Source organism: Urocitellus parryii, chromosome 7 (genome assembly GCF_045843805.1).
Source record: "Urocitellus parryii isolate mUroPar1 chromosome 7, mUroPar1.hap1, whole genome shotgun sequence".
In the NCBI taxonomy this organism is placed as follows: Eukaryota; Metazoa; Chordata; class Mammalia; order Rodentia; family Sciuridae; genus Urocitellus; species Urocitellus parryii.
Genome location: NC_135537.1, coordinates 172,505,110 through 172,523,635, shown reverse-complemented (window position 1 = coordinate 172,523,635; position 18,526 = coordinate 172,505,110). Strand labels below are relative to the sequence as shown.

Below are 18,526 nucleotides of genomic sequence, written 5' to 3'. Positions count from 1 at the left end.
TTTTCAATATAATATTCATTAACACAATGAAAAGTTATAAAAGCTCAAGGACATTCATTTCAAATGAATAATTTTTAAAATTTTTCTGTAAAGTCTTTTAGCCCTACAGGAGACACATAAAGGTTCCTAGGAGTATCTATTGAGCTTTTCTTTTTCCGTTATTAAACACAGGTCAAGCCAGGCACAGTGGCACACATCTGTAATCCCAGCTACTTGTAAGGCTAAGGCAGGAGGATCATAAGTTTGAGGCCAGCCTCAGCAACTTAGCAAGACCCTGTCTAAAAATTTAAAAGGGCTGAGGATATAGCTCAGTGATAGAGGACTAGGCTCAATCTCTAGTAATGCAGAAATAAAATTTAAAAATCAGGACAATTTTATTTTTTATTGGATCTTTCCCATAAATAATTTGTAAAGTAATTAAATTAAAAATAACTGCAGGGCTGAGGATATAGCTCAGTTGGTAGAGTGCTTGCCTCACATGCACAAGGCCCTGGGTTCAATCCCCAGCACCATCAAAAAAAGAAGAAAAAACACCTTATTTTATGGGGCTGGGGATGTGGCTCCAGCAGTAACGCGCTCACCTGGCATGCTCGGGACACTGGGTTCGATCCTCAGCACCACATAAAAATAAAGATGTTGTGTCTACCGAAAACTGAAAAATAAATATTAAAAAATTCTCTCTCTCTCTCTCTCTCTCTCTCTCTCTCTCTCTCTCTCTCTCTCTCTCTCTCTCCCTATCTTAAAAAAATAAAAATTACAAATAATTTTAAGGCAACTATTCAGTAATGCATAACAGGAGAGGGAAATAAAATGTTACAATATAATCAAGTGAAGAGTCCTATTTTGAGCTATGAACTGAAATGTGAATAAAAGGAATGGTTGAACACTTTTTTTTTTTTTGTACTGGGGAGTGAACTCAGCAATGTCTAACTGCTGGGCTACATCCCCATCCCTTTTGATTTTGAGACAGAGTTTTGCTAAGTTGCTTAGGGCCTTGCTAAGTTGCTGAGGCTGGCCTCAAACTTTTGATCCTCCTGCTTCAGCCTCCCAAGATCCTGGGATTACAGGAGTGCACCACCAAGCCTGGTACCTGAACTTAATTTTTAATAAAAAATGAGGAACTTGGAATGGAGATTGGTGGTACAGTGCTTGCCTATTGTGTACCAGGCCCTGCGTTCCATTCCCAGCACTGGAAATATGAAGGAAATGATATGACTCCCAAATTAAATAAGCCTGTCAAAAGGCACTGGACCCCAAGTTCAAGGCCAGTCTGAGCAATTTAGCCAGTCAGTCTCAAGAAGGTCTCAGTGGTTGAGTGGTCCCTGGCTTCAATCCCTAGTACTGCCAAAAAGAAAAAGTACTGAAGGCAAATAGTTAAGACTATTATAAGAGTTTATATCTTAAATGTTCCCCAAGGCCAAGTTCTGAAGCCTTGGTTGGCGGCCTGTGGCCCTACGAGAGAGTGAAGGCGTGAGGCCTATCGGGAGGAAGTTAGGTCACTGGGCCATGCCCTTCAAGAGGGCCTTGGGACCCTGACCCCTCCCTCTCTGCCTCCCTGTGTGTGTCTCTCCTTCCTGGCCACCAGCAGGTGAGTCACTTTGATGTTCCCCTTCAGCACAGGCTCAGAGCAACAAGTCCAGGCAACCATAGACAGGAAACTGGAACTAGGAGCCAAAATAAATCTTTCCTCCTTTTTAAAATATTTATATCAGGTATTCTGTCACAGCAATAGAAAGCTAACACAACTATCTAAACTCAGTTATAGAATGGTCCTAACAATGTTTATTTTTTGTTTTGGGTTGAACCCAGGGGTACTCTGCCACTGAGCCACACTGCCAGTCCTTTTTAATCCTAAAACAAGATCTTGCTAAGTTGGTGAGGCTGGCCTCAAACTTGCAATCCTTCTGCCCCAGCCTCCTGAGTTGCTGGGATTACAGGCAAGGCTTTTCTAAACCCTGAGTAAATAGCACAGACTTTCCATGCCAGGGGCTGGCAATCTTTTTCTATAAAGGTCCAGACAGTGAACAGTCACGGCTTTCTGGATCATGAAGTCTCTGTTGCAACTATTCAACGCAGCTGTTGTAGGTCAAAGGCAGCCGCAGACAATATATAAATGAATGAGTGTGGCTATGTTTCAATAAAACTTTATTATGCTGAAACCTGAATTTCATATGAACTCTCCCACATGATATATTCTTTTGATTTTTTTTCAATCACATAAAAATGTTAAAGTTATTATTAGTTTGAGGGCTATTTTAAAAATAGGTGGTGGACTGGTTTTGCCCTGTGGACAATAATTTCTGATCTTTGCTCCAAGCCAGTAGCACAATCGTGAAAAATAACAATCTTTTTTTTTTTTTTAATTTTTTTTTTAATATTTATTTTTTAGTTCTCGGCGGACACAACATCTTTGTTGGTATGTGGTGCTGAGGATCGAACCCTGGCCGCACGCATGCCAGGCAAGCGCGCTACCACTTGAGCCACATCCCCAGCCCGGAAAAATAACAATCTTGATTGATAGGAAAGGATCACTGTGGTCAAAGTCATTCTTAGATCCCAAGGACAGGAAAGATGAGCCAGCTGAAACTCATTCATGAAATAACTATCAGTTTTTATATCCATGATGAAAGAGATTCTGTCTTAAGCCTGTTAACTTCATAATGTTTCAGTATTAACGTAGATGGTTTCCCTCCCCAAAAGTAAAATTACTCCAGTTGTAAAAATGAGTTATGATCATATGTCCTGTTAAGATAAATGCATCTTTAACTGAATTGATGCTTCTGAATCTCTTAACAAAGTCATTGATTCTATGCTCCAATGCTGTCTTATGTAGTTTTCGTGCATTTATTTGCCTTGCCTTTACCTTAATCCCAAGGGATAAAATAGAAAATTCATTCTACATCCAGCTTTCAATGGCCCAGATTCAAGTCACCTGAAGGTATTTATTACATTTAGATATTCATTCTCTGCTACAAATATTCTAACTTAAAATCACCATGATCTGTTGTTTTTTGTTTTGGTTGTGTTTTTCCAGTACTGAGACTTGAACCCAGGACCTGGTGCATGCTCTGCAAGTGCTCTAAAACTAAGCTCATTCACAGCCCTTTTTATTTTGAGATAGGGTCTTGCTAAGTTGCCCGGGCTGGTCTTCAACTTGTGATTCTCCTGCCTCAGTCTCATGAGTAGCTGGGATTATAGGCTTAGACCACCATACCTGGATATCATGATCCTTATTTTTAAGTAAAAGGGATCTAGAGTTCAAAAGTCATGGCTTCAGACTTTTAAATGGTTATGAACATTACTGAACACAGTCAACTTAAAGACAATTCAGACAGGTTATGTGCTAAAAGACCACTCCTACAAGTGTACATTGCATTGAGAAAAGAGAAGCTGTCCCTGTCTTCAGATCTGTCTTGGATGCAGATATGTGTCCTAAACCACTGCAAGCACACCCGACCGGTGGGACCTCCTCTACAAATGACGAAGGAGAATGGGTCCCCCTGGTGTCCAGTTTTCATAACGACTCGAAGGGCACAGAGAACTTGCAACTTTGCTATCTACTCATGCAAAAACTCTCACACTCAAATTTCCTTCAGCACCTATTTTCCTAGAGGACAAATTAGACAGCAAGGCTGATATCCAGAACGCTTCGCCAAAGATTATTGAGAGAAAACACAAACTGTGGCTATGTATTTATATCATTCACAAGCCTTTCCAGTAACAAGAACAACAAGCATGCCAGCCACCTGGGGCCTCGCTACCCTGGAATCCAGCCGGAGCTTTAAGCATCTCCTCCACAGCCTTAGTCCCAGCTTTGCCCCTGAGCTCCAGCCTTGTAGGTGCCCACGTGGCAGCACATGGAAATCAATCAGGCACCTCCAGTGTAAAATGTCCCCAGGGCAACTCTGGATCTTCCTCCTCCAACCCCACCCCCTCCTCGCCAAACCCCATCAGCTTGCCTTTCTAAATATATCCAGAACCTGAATGCTTCAGCAGACTCCATCACACCCTTGATCTAAGCCAATATCATCTCAACTGGATTGTTACCATCATCTTCTAGCTTGTTTGCCAGTTTCCATTCCTGCTACCCACAACCGAGACTTAATTTCCCATATAGCAGCCATGATAATCCTTTTAAATCACAAGTTAGACATCGGTCCTTTTTTTTTTTTTTTTTTTTTTTTGTGGTGCTGGGAATTGAACCCAGGGCCTTGTGCATGCAAGACAAGCACTCTACCGACTGAGCCATATCCCCAGCCCCAGACATCGGTCCTTAAGGAAGGGCACTGGATGAACTCCCAATGCCAGTACTTCCCCCCCTCTCCAAATATGCTAAGCCTCAGGCCACACCACTTGAGGTTCCCTTTGCCTGATACACCCTCACTTAGAGGTGTATGTGTCGTAACCTTTTAATTTGGTCACCTCCAAATATCTCCTACCTACAAAGGCATTCCTGATTATCCTATCCAAAATAGTATGTTTCTATTCTTTGACATAAAAGGAGTTGTTTATTCCTTGATTATCTGTTTCTTCCACTAATACATTAGGATCACAGTTTTTCATTTTTGTTTTTTGTTTTGTTTTTGTACTGGGGAATGAACCCAGGGACACTTAACCACTGAGCCACATTCCTGACCTGTTTTATTTTTTATTTTGAGAAAGGGTCTTGCTAAGTTGCTTAGGGTCTTGCTAAATTGCTGAAACTGGCTTCAATTCTGCAATCCTTCTGCCTCAGCCTCCCAAGATGCAGGGACTACAGGATGCACCACCTGCTGGCAGGACAGCAGATTTTTATTCATTGTTATATATCCTCAAGGTTTTGAATAGGGCCTAACACGAAGCAGGTGATGTTCCATAAATATTATTGAATGAAAAATATGTAAATGAATGAATGAGCTCATTATTTTTCATTGACTTTTTTCCCCTCATGAGAAAAAAAAACTGGTATCTATTTACAAATAAAGCTCAAGAGACCCAGTATGCTACAAAAAAGGTAGAGGACATTAGGACAGAAGCACTATGCCCAGAGCCCACTGGTCCAGCAGCTGAGGAGAAGTCTCAAGGTACCCAGCAGGAGTGTCCTATGTGGCTGTATCAGCTTGAGGGAAAAAACGAATCCAAGAGCAGAAATTAACAGTAGGTTAGATATGCAAATGGAGGGCTATGAGATTTAACATATTGTCCATGTGGATTCTGTTTTAACCACCTGTTTTCCAGAAGATTTTGAATATATATATTTTTATTTTTGACATATATAATTACACATATGTGTGATTACACATATTTATGGGGTACAATGTGACATTACATGTATCCAATGTTTACTGATAAGATCAGGGTAACTGGCATATCATCCCATTTATCATTTTTTTGTTGGAAACATTCAAAATTCTCTATGCTATTTGGAAATACACTTTTTAAAAAATTCTTACTGGGGACAGAGCCCAGGGCCTCATGCATGCTAGCTAAGTACTCTATCCCTGATTTACATCCCCAGTCCATACTGACATTTTTTTATGATCCTTTAATGCCTCAACTACTGATAACTGCTTTTCTAAACAGTGTACCTTTTTTCTTGTGTGTGTGTGTGTGTGTGTGTGTGTGTGTGTGTGTGTGTATGCACCGGCAGAGGCTCTAAGGCAAAGAGTACATGGACTGATTTCTCTGACTTTGAGCAACCCCAGATGGCCCCACTTGAATAGAAAAGAAGTTGAAAGAAAGTTTAATCTTATAAGCCCTTTTGTAAACAACCTGAAAAAAAAAAATTGGTTTGGTTTTGGGCTGGTGGTATTCTCCTTCCATGAGGTCACGTTGCACAGCGAAAACAACCCAGAACTCACAATCAGGACGCGTGGGCTCTGATCCCATTTTCGTCATTGGTTTAACTATCCACAGTTTGCTTGACCTCTAACATGGCCTTGCTTCTGCATCCACAAATGGACTCAACAGTCTCCCTATTATGAACATTTTACAACTGGTTTCCAAAAATGAAAATTCATCTCAAGGAGATACCAGGCCTTTGGCAACCAGAGGGGAGGGTAGGAAGCTATCTGTGCCAGAAAATAAAAGCATGAGGGAAAACCCAGTCAAGGCTGCACCCAGCGACCCTTGGGTGCCCAAACCCGTTCGCTCTCACTGTGCTACCAGAGGACACTACCTGACCCTTAGAGGAGCCTTCCTCTCCTACTGGCCCAATTTCCTGGGTACATCTTTACAGACAGCCTAGAAACTGTACTAATCTGGAGCTACGTGGTCCAATACAGCACTCACAAGCCACAGGGGCTGAGCACTTGAAATGTGCCCAATCCCAACCAAGAAGTGCTGTAAGTGTGAAATACACGCCGGATTTCGAAGACTTGATATGAAAAACGAATATAAAAAAAATCTCTTAATATTTATAATGATTACATGTTGTATTTTGGATGCATTGGCTGACTATGTGACTGAAATTAATCCCTCCTGCTTCTTTTTGCAGTTGCCAAAGAGGCCACTGGAGAAGTTAAACTTACACATGTGGCTTGTATGATATTTCTGTTGGACGGTGCTGCTCTAGATCTCAGAATCTAGAAAGTGACGAAGATGGAAACTTTTAAATGAAGCACATTGTAAATGAGCTACCCGAGAGTTGGTTCCACTCACTGCTCAGCTGCCATCGCCATCCTGATTTTCCAAGGCCAAGCCCAGAGTGCAGCACGCGTGGGTGTGGCGCGGGCCTCCCCTGAGACAGGCCTGCACCGGAGGCTGCGGCGGAGGAGGTTACCCTGGGTCCCCGACGCCCGCCGGGGTAGGCCGGGCTGCGGACTCCACGCTTCGGATCCCGCTAGGGGAAGTCCCTGCGGGCGGAAACAGGTGGCGCGGCTGCTGGCAGCTGCAGGTCCCGCGCTTGCACGCCAGAGCGCAGCCGGGACAGCGAAGCGCTTCCTGCTCTGCTGGGGAGGGCCCGAGCGAGCGCAGGGCCAGCTATAGCAGTCCCAGAGCTGCCTGTTTGGATTTTAGCACTTTGGGTCTGAAGAAGAAACAACCAGGCCCTCTATAACTCATAGGGCTTGGAAATTTAAAGTATTATGGGGCGGGGGTCAGTGACTCAAATTGGTAATCCCAATGGCTCAGGGAGATGGGGGCAGAAGGATCGCAAGTTCAAAGCCAGCTGCAACAATTTGGCGAGACCCTGTCTTTAAATTTTTTAAAAAGGACTGAGGAATGTAGGTTAGTGATAAAGCCCCCCTGAGTTCAATCCACAACACCTAAATAAATAAAAGAACCTTATCAGAGAAATTTATGCTTAAAAAAAGCAGACGGACAAGAACAGATGGATGAGCCTTGCCCAGTCCCTCTGTTTAACACTCCCTGTAGAAGTTTGTGTGGACTGAAATGTCACCATTTCATCCTCTCCCTCAATTGAAGATACACTGCTAACTCCATGGAAGTCCAGAACAGGACCTATAACTGAACAGCATTTCAAGTTCACATTTCTAAAGTAGTATTTTAGGCAGTGGAAAATCTTTAGTAGTTCAATACTATGTCCATTCAGCATTTACAGAGCAAAAACCTGCCTGGATTTCTGGTCATTTAGTGAAGATTATTTTTTGAAACTATGATTTAATATAGAACATTAAAATGTAGTTGCAGTAGACAAATCATATTTTTAAACTTCACTTTTAAGAAACTGTCCAGAAGTGTACACAATTAGTTATACACAGCAATTAAGATTGCTTGTTTAGTTCGATTCTTAACAAGAGGGAATGATTTGTTTCAGTCAACCTTGTCCAGACTCATGTGCAGACCAGGCACAAATGGACTTTATACCTTGTCCAGTTAACTGTAATCCCTAATTTATTGACCAAGGAAATCAGAACTTCTAGGGTTGTGATTAATGCTAGCCTACCAGACTAAAATTGTGCTTACCTTGTAAGAAAATATAAATGAATGGGTGGTAATTAAAAGCATATTATTTGCCAGGCACAGTGGCACACACCTGTAATCCCAGTGGTGGGAGAGTTCAAAGCCAGCCTCAGCATCAGGGAAGCACTGAGCAACTGTGACACCCTGTCTCTAAACAAAATACAAAATAGGGCAGGGATGTGGCTCAGTGGTCAAGGGCTCCTGAGTTCAATCCATGGTTTAAAAATTATTTGAGGAAAGAAAATTCATAACAGAATCCATAAAATTTACATGCTTCTAAATCACAATGAAAGAATTTAGGTTGCAGAGTTTAAAAAAAAATTAAAAATATCCTTTTTTAAGTCTTACCCTGAAGGTAAGATAGGAAAGTGGGAAATGGCTGTCAGCTCACTGGCATCCAATAAAATGTCTCACTGTAGTTTCTAGATTTCTGGGATACATTGACCAAGCAGAGGTGGTTTGTCAAGTCTGAGGCTTTCAACTTGTTCACCACCATGAACTGGTTGATGTCACAGCCTGACAGGCCATCATGGCCACTCTCAGCATCCTGACAGGAAACCCCATTGTACTCACTCTCCATCTCTAACACTTTACAATGCAAAAAGTGAAAGACATTACAGAAATTAACCTGAAACCTGCCAGGCCTGGTGGCCGATGCCTATAATCCCCAGTGACTTGGGAAAGTAAGGCAGAGGGATCACAAGTTCACAGCCAGTCTCTCAATTTAGTAAGTAAGTGTCTCAAAATAAAATAGTAAAAGGAGGGGCTGGGGATGTGGCTCAAGCGGTAGCGCGCTCGCCTGGCATGCATGCGGCCCGGGTTCGATCCTCAGCACCACATACCAACAAAGATGTTGTGTCCGCCGAGAACTAACTAACTAAATAAATATTTTAAAAAAAATAGTAAAAGGACTGGGGATGTAGTTCAGTGGTAGAGCATCTCTAGGTTCAACTTCCAGTATCAGGAAAAAAACCCAAAAAACTCAAAATCTGTTCTAAGCCTATGGAATGAGTGCAACCCACACAAACCAATGCCATTACACATTATTTGCCACACCCCTCACAAATGACTAATGAGTTATAGCTGAAAACTGCATGGTTCTCTCATGGGTATCACTGCTACTGTCATGTGCAAATACTTTGGAGAGGACGTCACACTTTATTAAAAACTGATATAAGCTGATAAACAGCAAGAAGAAGGAAGATGTAAGGCATGCCTGAGATGAGAAAGGCTCACAGAAAAAGGATGCAGACGGCAAAGTTGGAGGCCATGAACGCGCACAAAAACGGTCTGGCTGGGCCTCCTCTCAAGGGACAGCATCTCTTCTAAAAACAAAAGCATCCCTGGAAAATTGTATTGGTTCTTTCCTTGGGACATATATAGCTATTTTTAAAGTATTTATTTACTTACTAGTTACTGCTAATCCTAACTCTCTTTGAGACACAAACATATTTGAAGAATGGAAACAATGTGTTCACTGCCACAGTCAGGGCTAGTAAACAAGAAGAGAAGGAGGTGTGGAGTTTTTCTTATTCCAGATGAGCCTCAGTTCAGTTCAGGTGCTTCAAGAAGGTTCTATTCCAGTACTCTGACCCAGCACAGTCAGTACACAGTTCATTCCAATGAAGCTTTCAACCCAAATGAGAGCATAATGTGCAAATATTTACTTTATTTACTCCTATCTGAAGGTACTCATTTTTGGAGAACAGCAAGGCATTTCATTATCCACTCCTTCCAATCCTGAAAGGCCTCTACAGGTTTCGGTAAATGCACATTATCTTCACAACTAGGTTTCGGAGTTGCTCTGGGTGTGTTAACATCATCAATCCACCTCACCAGTGCCTTAGGAAACAGAAGACTCACAGGTTAGCAACGTTGTTTTAGGCAAGAAAAGAAAACTGAGTCTAGGTCAGGTTATCTTGACCTGGGATGAGGATGTTGCACTTAATAAAGATGGTTATGAATACAAAACAACACATCGAGGGGCTGGGGTTGTGGCTCAGTGGTAGAATGCTGGCCTAGCACTTGCGAGGCCCTGGGTTCAATCCTCAGCACCATATAAAAATATATAAAATAAAGGTATTGTGTCCAGCTACAACTAAAAAATTAAGTATTAAAAAAACAGAATAAAACAACATATTAAAATATACAAAATATAATTGTAAATTGTGTTCAAAAGTATGCATAAGAAAAAAGGTGAAAAGGAAATATACTAATTCTTACACTACTTATTTTAGGGTGGCAGGATAATAATTTTCTTTTCTCAACTTGCTAATTATCCCATAAGGTATACTATGCTATGCCTTTAATTTAATGCTTATGTGTACACACGTAAGTATATGCAGAAGCATGGTAGACACATGTGTGAAGGCATGGATGCAGACACTTAAGTGCAGTCCCTTGAATGAGCAGTTACCCATGAGTAACCATAGAATGCACACTGATATACATGTGGGCATACACGCTCATGCACACTGAGATTTGGTACCTTCCCTCTTTCTTCTTAAAGAAAATCATCCTTTTCTCCTAATGAGTATCACAACCTCTGTCACATATTTGGAAAGATAAATCACGCTCATATGTTTATATATATTTAGTTAGTTTTTTTAATGAGCTTTGCTACACAGACTGACATATATTTTGTTCTGCCAAGTCAGTCAAGCTCTCTCGCCCTAATTAGATGAGAAGAGAAACTTCTTTTACCATTTCTCATAGAACTGCAAGTATGAGATAGGCATAGGCAACCTGAAGTTTTCAAGGAAGGTATTTCTTTGCATGTTTTTTTTTTTTTTAAACCACAGCTTCCTGCTTATCTTTACACTAATTTCCTTCTGATAAATTACAGCTCTAGAGAAGGAGCTAATTGAAAATGTCAGTTTGTTACTCAGATAACCACTTCCCTCCTCCACCACCATGCCACACTTACTTTGTATCTTTCTGCAATATTGAAGCCAATGGCACACTGCAACTTGCGTAGACAGATAGGACACAGGTTTAGAGGACGACGGTCAGCTTCCTCCAAGTGGTTGGAGCCCTGCATCAGGCATGTGAGCCACTGGCAGTGTCGCAGTCCAAATATGTGTCCAATCTCATGGGATAAAGTCTGCAAAACATTCATGTTGTGGTTTTACAGAGCCACCATTATCAAACAATGGCTCATAACTTCTTTTACTTACTTCTCCAAGAAACAGATTTAAAGGAATCAACTCCCTTACCATTATCAACAAAACTTCCAAGCCTTAGTAGTCCTTCATTTCTCTTAATTATCTGAATGCCTTCCTTATTATCCTTAATTAGGTCCCTTGGACCAGAGTTTCTCAACTTCCATACTATTAACATGTTAATTCCACATCGTGGGGAGTTGCCCTGGGCCTTGTAGGATGTTTTGCAGTATCCCTGGCCTCCCCCCACCAGATGACAGAACCCCTCTCCAGTTGTGACAATCAAAAATGTCTCCAGATAGGTACAGGGGTACGTATCTATAATCCCAGTCACTAGAGAAGCTGAAGCAGGAGAGTCACAAGTTTGAAACCAGCCTCAACAACTTAGTTAAACCGTGCCTCAAATTAAATTAAAAAAAAAAAATTAAAGGTGGATATAGTACAGTGGTAAAGCACCCCACATTCAATCCCCAGGACCTTAAAAATAAAAGTCTCTAGACATTGTTAAAATGTCCTCTGGTGGCAAAATCATTCCTGGTTGAGAATCCTTGCCCTAGACCAGGTGGATATTTGTTACAGTTCAGAATCTGAGATGCTGATTCAGTAGGTCTAGGAGGAATGGGGATGGATCTACATGCTAGTGAGTACATCCGGTGATGCTTTTATGCAGGGGACTCTTGGCACAGATTTTGAAGACAGTTCTAGCTAGGCGCAGTGGTAGATGCCTGTAATCCCAGCAACTCAGGAGTCAGAGGTAGGAAGATCACAAGTTCAAAGCCAGCCCCAGCAACTTAGCAAGGCCCTAAGCAACTTATTGAGACCTGGTCTCAAAATAAAAAATAAAAAGGGCTGGGGATGTGGCTCAGTGGCTAAGTACTCCTGGGTTTAATCCCTGGTTGGGGGCATGAAGAAAACATAGTTCTAAAAGGTGTACTTCAAAGTACAATCCTGGGGAAAGCAGAACTCTTTAACTGAAGAAGACGACCATACATCTGGCTATGGAGGGAGGGAAATGAGGAGACCAGCTTTCCAAAGACCAGGGATGGGGAGATAGACATCAGGATCTATCTCAGAACTACAGTCGAGGGTTGCCTAGAGCCCCGAAAACAAACGCCTTTTCTCCTTAAAAGGGCAGAGAACAGTGGTTCCCCAAAGTCCTCAGAGAGGCAGTTCTACCTGATGATCGGCCTGAAGGAGTAGGGTGCCTACTCATCATGGGATTCAGGAATTCAATAAATAGGACAATATAGCCAAAGGCTGCATGTACTAGCAGGACCAAAAAATGTCACTGATATTATAAATTTTCAGTTGTATCCAGTTAGACTGTTTTTATTGCAATATCCACAAAAAGTGTACAAAGATACAAACTCACTTATGTTACTTTAAGGGCTGATGATATATGATTAGAAAATGAAGATCTTATTAAAAAAAAAAAAAGCTACAGGATTTTTTTTTAATTTATTTTTTAGTTCTTGGTGAACACAACATCTTTGTATGTGGTGCAGAGGATCGAACCCTGGCCGCACATGCCAGGCGAGCACGCTACGGCTTGAGCCACATCCCCAGCCCAGCTACAGGATTTTTTAAACTCACCTTACAGGATCGCAGCAGCAAAACACTAGTGATTTCAGGAATAAAGTAGTTATCAAAAATGGCATAGTCATTGGAAGATTTTTTATGGAGCTTCTTCACTGTGCCTTTATAATGTGAGCTATAGAAATTGCTGCCATATCTAGCAAAGCTGAATATCCCCACTCCTGCAGAAAGAAAAAAAGCAACCACAGAATGAGGGCAAGATTCCTGAAGGAAAGACCAAAGCAGAGTTTTCTAGAATATCCGCTCAGTGAGGACACCTCTGCGTTACTGTGTTCACAGTCCCATACCCTTAAGGTTTGCCAACACAAAGGAGGACGTTTCCCCTTCAAAATCTTCGCCTGTTATCCAGTTTGCCCTGCCTATAAAACTCAGTACACTTAGGGTCAAATCTAGCGAATTTGGAAGTTTCCAAGTTTCACAAAAAAAGTCTTCTTCTCAAAGAATAGTCAAAATCAAGTACTTCCAAAGGAGTCATGAGAAATAATCGCATAAACAAAAGACAGTAGTGGTTTTACTTTAGGAACACAACAGTTTCCAGTTTCATGCATATAAATAAGGGCTGTGGGCCTTCCCTCATACCCTGCACACTGCCCGGGTGACCTGAAAATATGTTCTGGACCATGACTTCAGACAGAATAGCCTCTTCCCCTCCTGCAACTCCTTTTAGTGAGGACAAGAATACAGCCAATTATACTGCACAACTCTTACTATGCAGCTGGTATTGGGTGATCAGAATAAATACCCTTGTCGCTGAGTTCCTGTGTAACATTTAGAATCTACCATCTTCGTGTGCTCGAAGAACACAGTTTAATATATAACTCACTGTACAGGAGACTGATTTATAACCTTACTTGTTTACATTATCACCTTTTTCTTTTTGCTGTATTGGGGCTACAACCCTGAGCTCCTGAATGCTGCGCAACACTCGACCCAGTAATGCCTACCCTGAAATTTTTTTGGTAAGGAAATAAACTCATAGTAAATTTGTCCAATCAAACTTGATTCAAAAAGAATGTTCTTCACCTCATGCTCAAAATGCCAGAAATGGGCATTTACATTAGTTCTCTACTAATTTACTAATGTAAATGCCCTTCCCTATTTAAAAATTAGGGAAGGCTGGCATTCTGGAAGTTCAGGGAAAAAATTACATCTAATCATGTATCACAAGTGACCTCCACTGGGCCAAAGTATGAGTGTACTTCATATAACATGTCTTAGTAAGAACATTTCTGTTCCCACAAATAGATTATTTTCTTTAGTAATGTTTATAAATTTAAAAATACCAATCTGGACACTCAGGGAAAACAAGGTTCTTTGTGGTGCAATACTGTCTTACTACACAGCAGATCAGTCCTGCTAACACATACATTTTGTGGAGACTGAACCCAGAGCAGGGTTAACACTGAGCTACTCCCCAGTCCTTTTTATTTTTTGAGACAGGGTCTTGCCAAGTTTCCAAGGCTGGCCTTGAACTTGTGATCCTCCATCTCTTACATTATGTATATCATGAAATATTACCCTCTCCCCTAAAAAGGATTAAAAAAGAAAGCTTGGCAGAATGTTTCCTGACCTTCCCAAATACATAAGATAAATTAGCCAGCAATATCTAGGTAAACAAACAAGTTGTTTTTAAGTTATTTTTAATGTTTCCATTTCTATCAGGTTAATGATAAAAGGAGGAACTTTTGATGAAAAGCTAGCTCACATCACAAAAATTACCAAAACAGCAGTGACCCCAGTCTACAAGAAAGCATGTGGGTAGGGTCATAGGGGTGGCGGCATAAGGAACCTCATGGAATGAAGACTTGAGAATGAAGGAGTAGGTGAGAAGAAGCTTCCACCTCTAAATAGAAAGAAACGTTCGCCAGAGAAAGTGTCCCCATTTGAATTTATGATCCTGGATCCTCCCGTTTCAGCCTCCTAAGTAGCTGGGATTACAGACCAGCATCACCTTGCAGACTATTTTATGCACTTTTTATGGATAGGCACTGTTATGTAAATTATATCCAAATAACTGTGTGAAATAGGTGTTATTACCTTAAGGGTGGGAATGGCTTACTAAAGAACCCAGAACTTCAGCATCTAAGGACAGCATAGTCCCCAGATGCCTCACTGAAATTACTATGCAGTTTTAATATATTAAAACTATTATTGGGGCTGGGGATGGGGCTCAAGCGGTAGCGCGCTCGCCTGGCATGCGTGCGGCCCGGGTTCGATCCTCAGCACCACATACCAACAAAGATGTTGTGTCCACCAAGAACTAAAAAATAAATATTAAAAATTCTCTCTCTCTCCCTCTCTCCTTAAAAAAAAAAAAAAAAAAAAAAAAAAAAAAAAAACTATTATTGAATTGGGAATGTAGCTCAGTGATAGAGCACTTGCCTAGCATGTGATCCTCAGTACCACAAAGAAAAAAAAGTTTAAAAAAAAAGTCAAGCATAGTGGCACGCACCTGTACTTCTCATGAATCTGGGAGGCTGAGGCAGGTGTCCCAAGTTCAAGGTTAGCCTTGGCAACTTAGAGAGATCCAGCCTCAAATAAAAAATAAAAAGGACTATGGATGTAGCTCAGTGGTATAGCACCTCCAGATTCAATCCCCAAAACCACAAGCTAAAAAAACATATTATTAGTTGGATTTTATCCTTTTTAAAAAAAAAAAAAAAATTTCAAATATTCTCTAGCAGACAAGTTTTTTTTTACCAACAATGTGAAAAAGGAATACCATCTGTCAAAGAAGCCTGTCCAAAGACAAAATTCCAGGAATCTCTTGGGTAAAGATCAATCATTGTTATTCCCACAACACAGAAAGCATCTTCAGGTTTCTTCTTTTTTAAGAACTTCAGGATATGCCCTATTTAAAAAGAAACATATGTATGTACATTTACATTATATATTTCCTTTACTTAATTCAAATTGCAAAGTTGCTTAATTCACCTGCATGAATTTGTAAATTGTGTGTGTGATCATTCACTCTAAAAGAACACCGTGTGGCAGAAACAGAAATCGGTTCTAGGAGTTTTACACTCATGCCATAGAAAAATGCTTCACAGTAGCCCTTGAGCCATTTAGTATATTCTTCACTGATAACTCTGGTGTTTCCTAGAGATCCTATAATAGGGGAAAAAAATTAAAGACAAGTTTTAAAATGATTATAATATTCAGTCTTTACCTCAATCCACAAATAAGAAATTTGGAATCAGAAACAAAACTCCAAATTTTCAATATATCTTAATAAGACACATAAAAGAAAATATGGATAAAAAGAAATAAAATGTTCACTTTTAAGTCAGTTTAGCTACAAAACTTCTATTATTGCAATGAAAGATCACTTGCCTAGCATGCACAAGGCCTTGGGTTCAATCCCCACCACAAAGAAATTTAAAAAGCCATAAAAATTTGCCCACTTGAATAGACCAATGGCCCAAACCATCCCTGACAATAGAGCCACAGCAAAACCAAACTAAAACCATCATATTTCCAATATATACCAATGGCCAGTAAATAAATACTGTGCTTCTCTGGAGAGGGTATCTTTCTGTAGGGATTACTGAAAAACTGCTCAAAGTCTTGAGGAGCCTCAGGATGTGAGATTATCCAGTCTGATTGTGATTGCAAAATAATAGGTCCATAAAGATCACTGGTTGGCTGGAAGGCTTCCTTCATTAATTGCTGTTCCCTAGCATCTAATTTCTCATACTGTGACACAAGCGCTGGGTTCTTAGAGATGAGAGCTCTTTTCAGTGTCTGTTCAGAGTGACGTAATACTTGCATCTGCCAAAACAAAAAACATGTAGTGAGAGATAAAATGCATCTCTATCTTGGGGACTTTACCTATACTTCATATACATGTCTGCTTTCTCTCTTCAATGGCATTACTAATTCCTAATGTCTTAGAGTGGCCCCTCAGAAAGTTGCCCCTACTTCTAATTTCTTGGGGACAGTATCTAAGAAATGGAAAAGAAAACCATAAAATTCACTCCTCCCTTACATATGGAACCTGCTTCCATTATAAAAACTAGTGGTGACTATATGAGCATGAACTGATATCCAATTGCCTTCTATCATTTGTATCATAATCACAATATTATGAGTTGACTCATTGGGACCACATGAAAAACACTTATCCTTTCCAATATGACTCAGGGATACCAATAACAAACAAAAAGAGAACTAATGTAAATGCCCAATTCTGTAATTTAACTCAGATTGACAAGATATACCTCAACCACTGAAATTATCATCTCAGAGTCATGTTATACTGGGGAAGACATCAGATGACTAATCAAAAGCCAGAAGACTCACAGTGACAGGTCTCATCCATCACATCACGTTCCTATGTAGAGCTTTCATCCTTCCCTTGAGTGAGGCAAACAGATGGTACACCATGAGGCTTTCTGAGTTAGAAAAGGAAAAAAAATTGAACATCTCTGTCTGGATCCTATAATATTTTTTCATTATCTAGATTTTTTTTTTCAGTTTGATAACAGAAAACTGATGAGAAGACTTAATTTCTTCTCTAATTGAACCTCTGAATTCTATCTCAGGTTCATGGGGGTGGCAAAAATTCCAGACCAAAGGTCTTTTTGGTCAAAGCTCTGACATGAGCACAGGATCATCCTCACTCCTTAAGTGTCTGGCCCAACATTTTATTTCTAAAGGATAAAATGTAAAGCAAGATGTGGCCTCTATAATATACCTACCTTTAAAAAGGAAGGCTCCCATTGAAGTGTTTACGTTACAAGGACAGGCATGTCCGGAAGGTGCTGTGAAGGGTGTCTTCACCCTAACATAAAAAAGGCGGTGTGAAACGTCGGAAGACCTCCTCCAGCTTCCCAGGTCTCATCTGGACCGAGATGCCCAAGAAGTGCGACAGGGGGCGCAGCAGAGGGTCACTGCAAAGGGCTGGAGGCCCGGGATGCTTCGGTCCTAAAACCGGAACATCCCAGGCAAGGCAGAACTAGCAGGTGGCCCTCGTCAACTCGCACTTTGGGCTCGACCCCAGTCCCCGCCCGGTGTGGCGGGGTGGCGTAGGGCCTTCCCCGGGGCTCTCGGTTCTCCTTTTCTCCCTGGGGAGCATCTTGAAAGGCCGGGCCCAGCTCCCCGGAGACACCTGCCCCCGCTGCTTCTGCCGCGGCCGCCTCCCCATCTCCGCATCCCTCCCCCGAGACTGCCTCTCCAACCGGGAGGCCCAGCGTGGGCAGCCGCCTCCCCGACCCGAACAGTCCGACCGCACCGCCCTCACCCCGACAGACCTCGCCGCTGCCCGCCCGCCTCCCGCGCCGCCCCAGCGCGCATGCGCCTCGCCCTCGGCGCCGCGCGCACAGCCCGCCGATTGGCCACGCCCATCGCGCCCATGCCCATTGGCTCCACCCGTCTCGCCCTTGCCCTCTGGCTCCACCCCCTCGTCCGCGCCACGCCTCTCTCGCCTCGCCTCGGAGCGCGGGGCGGGTGCGGCAGACTGGATCCGGGAGTTCGATCGGCGAGCGTGGCTCGGGTCTCCTGGAGCAGAGGACTGCGAGACGCCAAAACTAGCGCCCGCCATCGTCTTGTCCTCTCTCGCCCTCGCGGGGGCGCCGCGACCGGGTTCCCGAGGGAGTGCTGGGACGCTGCCTGTGGGTGGCGGCTGGGTGGCCTGTGGGTGGCGGCTCAGCGAACCGTGGGTTAGAGACGCGCCCTCGGCGTAACTTAACCACGCAAGTCCGAAATAAGTCAGCGGTGGCCGCAGGCTGACGCAGAGCCAGGGCGCACGCTCGCCCGTGCCCTCACCCACTGGACTTTCCCTTCCTGCTTGGTTAGCCGACTGGGGCGACTTCACCGGGCTGAGCAGGCCGGAAGGCGATGGCCAAGAGGCTGTGTAGGAGAAGGGG

General features: G+C 42.3%; 2 protein-coding genes and 1 non-coding gene across 6 annotated transcripts in view; 1 reads left to right on the top strand and 2 right to left on the bottom strand.

Moving 5' to 3' along the window:
- Arsg (arylsulfatase G) overlaps positions 1-6,894 on the bottom strand; it is a 117,832-nt gene extending 110,938 nt beyond the window's left edge. The window contains exon 1 of one of the 3 annotated variants that reach the window (XM_077800875.1): positions 6,619-6,894. The gene's annotated coding sequence lies outside the window, so the exon portion shown is untranslated. The other 2 variants (XM_077800874.1, XM_077800876.1) reach the window with 2 other exon arrangements.
- Trnav-cac (transfer RNA valine (anticodon CAC)) lies at positions 443-515 on the top strand. The gene has a single exon. It is a non-coding gene; the product is annotated as a tRNA-Val (tRNA).
- Positions 6,895-9,551: 2,657 nt separating the features above from the next.
- On the bottom strand, positions 9,552-17,971 carry Amz2 (archaelysin family metallopeptidase 2). 2 transcript variants are annotated; one of them, XM_077800656.1, is made up of 9 exons: positions 17,902-17,971; positions 17,360-17,442; positions 16,962-17,053; positions 16,148-16,430; positions 15,594-15,767; positions 15,382-15,510; positions 12,657-12,820; positions 10,829-11,005; positions 9,552-9,744 (listed from the first exon to the last, which is right to left on the bottom strand). In XM_077800656.1, the coding sequence occupies exons 3-9, from the start codon at positions 16,974-16,976 to the stop codon at positions 9,595-9,597; spliced, it is 1,092 nt and encodes a 363-aa protein (XP_077656782.1). In that variant the 5' UTR covers positions 16,977-17,053; positions 17,360-17,442; positions 17,902-17,971; the 3' UTR covers positions 9,552-9,594. The 2 variants fall into 2 exon arrangements, with proteins under 2 accessions (XP_077656782.1, XP_077656781.1); XM_077800655.1 differs by having other exon boundaries at positions 17,912-17,971.
- Between the last annotated feature and the right edge of the window lie 555 nt (positions 17,972-18,526).